The sequence below is a fragment of the Plasmodium gallinaceum genome (assembly GCF_900005855.1).
Source record: "Plasmodium gallinaceum strain 8A genome assembly, contig: PGAL8A_v1_76, whole genome shotgun sequence".
NCBI classification, from domain to species: Eukaryota; Apicomplexa; class Aconoidasida; order Haemosporida; family Plasmodiidae; genus Plasmodium; species Plasmodium gallinaceum.
In genome coordinates this window covers 1,359,224-1,363,235 of record NW_021628238.1, presented here as the reverse complement: position 1 = coordinate 1,363,235, position 4,012 = coordinate 1,359,224, and the positions used below count along the sequence as shown (strand labels likewise).

The following is a 4,012-nucleotide window of genomic DNA, read 5'->3' as shown; positions in this document are numbered from 1 at the left end:
TTTAAAAAAAAAAAAAAAAAAAAAAGTATAAAAGATGAATAATGAATTATAAATGCAACAATAAATCTGTACTAAAAATTATAAAGTTAAAATTTTCTCATTTTTTAATATAAATAGACAATTAAAAAAAAAAAAGAAAATTATCTAAATTGTACATGTAAAATATGTTACATAAATGATAAAATTGTAATTGTATTTTATTATTTATTCAATATTTTTTTAAGTTACACAAAAACTAAATATATTTCAATTATAAAAATAGCGAAAATTTTAAAGTATATATTTTTTTTTAATATTTGTTTTTTTCTATTTCAGTAAAATGGAAATTATTTGAAAAAAAAGAATTATGAATACACCGATTTTTATTATTTTTAATTATGCATTAAAATAAAAAATGTACAAACAATAATGAATATCTGCAAGAATATATCAATTTATAAAGTATTAAATTAAAAAGAAAAGAAATTAAAAATTATTATAAATAATTTTAATATCATAAGTTTAATTGTTAAGTAATGTAATATTTTTATTATATAATTATTTTTTATTATTTGCTTTTTTTAACTACCATGTTTCATAACAGGAATTTAGCATTCACTTATAAAAACATGTTATTACATTTTTATTTGAATTATTTTATATATAAATTTTTATCTCTTTTTTTCTTTTTTGTATTTTCAATAAGAAAAAATTAAAATAGTTAATAAGATATTTATTGTTCTAAATTTTATCATATATTTTTTTTTTTCTCCTTATATAGATTCTATATTTACACTTATAGTAAATTAAAAAACTAAACTATTAAAAATAATCTTTATATAGACATTATATTTAAATATATTAATATAAGAAAAAAAAAAAATTACTCTAAACAACTATTATTTTTAAAAAAGATATTATTTTTTTTATTAACTCCCTTTTATTTTTTTTTTTTTTAAAACAAACTTGAATTAAGTTATAAGATAATATAAAAGAAGAAATAATTTCAATGAATTTTAGGGAATTATAATAGAAAAAAATATACTATAGATATATTATTATAACTATTAATAATCAAATAACAGCCTTTTATATGGATATGAATGTATAGAATGTATAAAAGAACAAGTTAAAAAAAATTCATATTTCAAGAATTACTCAAACTATAAAAATATGATTCATAATTATTTAAAAAAGAAAAATAATAAGTATTTCTTTATGCATACCTAATAGTACATATTTAAAAATTTATTAAAAAATTAATTAAACTTATACTTAAATGTCATATTTCCTTTGTTTTTGTAAATTTTTCTATAAATTTTTAGTATTATTAATTTTTTTTTTTTTTTTTTTTTTTTTTATTGTGGAAAAGGCAATAAATATTTATTCTAAATAGTTATATAGGAAATATTTAAAAAAAAAAAGAAAAAAAAAGAATAATCAAAATAATGATTTTAAGAACACATTTATATTTTTATCTTTTTGGATAAATTATTATGAAATTATAAACCTAAAAAAATGTAAAAATATACTTTTGCCTTACACAAATTTTTTTTTTTTTTTATCAAATATTTGTTTTCATATTTATTATGTGAAATATATATTGAGTATTTATGTATATACACTTGTTTCAAAATAAAACAGGAATAAAATATAATATACAATGTTTATATAAAAGAATAAAAAATATTTGCTTTCCTGATTATTATTATTATTTTTTTTTTTTTTTTTTTGTATTTATCAATTTGTTGTTTTCATTTTATATATTAATAATAATAATTTTTTCTAGAAAAAATGAAATTATTCCTCTTTTTTTTTTTTTTTTTTTTGTTTTCTTTATTTAAGAACAATTCTTCAAAAGATTTATCTAAAAGAGAAGAAGACAGTTCTATATTTTATTATGGGTTTTTAAAATATATATATATATATATACAAAAATTAATTAAATTTTAAATATTTTATAATTGCTCTTACAGGTTATATTTTTTTTTTGAAGGTTCACAAATAATGAAGAATATCAACATTATATGCCTTCTAAATACCCTAATATACAAAGAGATGTAAATTAAAAATATACTAAAATTTTATTTCCCTTTTTTTTTTTATTATATTATTATGAGTTTCTTTTTTTATTTTAAGAGGGATTTAATTATAATGTCATGTAACAAAGGATATACCGTAGTAATAAAAAGAGCATATATAATTGATTTAAATGATGAAGGTATAACTTATTTTCTATTTCTTGTTTATGTTTTTTATTATATATTGAAGAATATATAAACTTTTTCTGTAGAATTATTTTGTTTTATTTTTTTTTTTTTAAAACATATATTCTCTGCTTACAATTAATAAACACATGTACACAATATAATTTTTTCCATAATTTACATAATTGATAAATATATATTATTTATATATTTTCTCACTTCACTGTTTTATTTTTTGATTTTTTATTTTAATAGAATATGATTATACAAAAATAGCACAAAATATTTGTATAAAAAAGGAACAATGCAGTGTATAAGAAAATTTACAAATCATATGAATTTCATAACTTATTAAAAAAATTTTTTTTTACTTATTTTAAGATTGATGTTAAGAAATTCAAAAGAAACACAAACAATAATTCAATTGATTCTTCTAGTGAATTAAGAGTAGAATATATTTGTATGAGGTTAATTATTTTTTCACTAAAATTTTATGATATATAAATATTAATCGAATAATTTTTTTTTTTCGATCAGCTCCCAAAAACCTCTTTATGATGGAAATATTTTTCATCAAGGAGTTACACATAAATACCTTATGTAATATTTAATTTTTTTTTTTTTTTTTTTTTTTCCCTAAATACAATTAATAATCTTTTCTTTTTGTCTGATTAAATAAAACAGTGTAAGAAATCAATCTTCAGGTAAAGAGATTTCATATCAAAATTTTGATAGAAGTTACATATACAAAAATGTTAAAATATATTTTAAAAAAATTATATTTCAGCTTGTGCTCAAAATAACGAAAATGTAATAAAATTGGAATCCATCTCAAAGGCAATAGAAGTGTGCACTTTAAATAATTGCAATTACGTTGTATGGGATAATGAAGAAAAAAAAGCATTTATTTGCAAGGAAGAAAATAATGATGTAAGGAATTAAAGAATAAAAATGTAATTAAATATAAATTTTTCTGAATATAATATATAAAAAATTATGTACTTATTTTTTCTAATAGAACATAATAGAAAAAAAAAATAGTGTAACATATATTAACCCTAACTATTTTTATACATATGGATATGCAACATTTTTGAATTATATGTCTGTATGTGACAATATTATAAAGGCTGTTCCATATAACCTAAGTATGACTAAATCAGTTGATGTTTGTTCTCATTTAGATTGTCATTATTTTACAAAAAGTAATTAAAAAAAAAAAAAAAAAAGCAAAACAAATTTTATCTTATAATATATATTTTTATTTTATTTATAAAAATATAAATAGGTTACCCAGGATCAATAAGATCATTAAGTAATACTAGGAATGGCAAATCGTGGTATGGAAAATTAAAAATTATGCCAAACATAAAAAAAAATAAAAATGTATATTAAAAAAAAAAAAAAAAAAAAAAAGATTATAAGATATACAAAAATATAATTTTTATATGTTTAGGTTTTGCAAAGGGTAATTTAAATGAAAAACTATATAAACCTTTTTGAACTATAATTAAAATACTATGGATACATAAAACATATTTTACATTTCATAGTTTTCCTACGATTATACCAATGGATGGATTTATAACAAGCGTAAAATTGAGCAAATTTATTTAGAAAGAAAAAATATATTCTTATTTATTTATATCTATTAGTCTTGTTTCACATAAGAAAATTTGTTAGATTATGTTTTTATTCTTTTCACATAAAAAATAGGTGTTTATAAGCAACTTTTAAATGTTTTTATTATTTTTTAAATAAAATATAATAGAAACTTTTAAAAAATTAATAGCATTCCAATTTATTCCTATATATATATATCATAA

General features: G+C 16.3%; 1 protein-coding gene across 1 annotated transcript; it reads left to right on the top strand.

Moving 5' to 3' along the window:
* Positions 1-1,773: 1,773 nt before the first annotated feature.
* PGAL8A_00225400 (conserved Plasmodium protein, unknown function) lies at positions 1,774-3,803 on the top strand (the record flags this gene model as incomplete). The annotated part of the gene is made up of 12 exons (XM_028670972.1): positions 1,774-1,883; positions 1,976-2,039; positions 2,119-2,200; positions 2,442-2,497; positions 2,568-2,653; positions 2,724-2,786; positions 2,871-2,890; positions 2,974-3,116; positions 3,205-3,391; positions 3,475-3,526; positions 3,643-3,654; positions 3,740-3,803. 12 exons carry the CDS (start codon positions 1,774-1,776, stop codon positions 3,801-3,803), a joined length of 939 nt encoding a protein of 312 aa, XP_028527672.1.
* Positions 3,804-4,012: the final 209 nt, after the last annotated feature.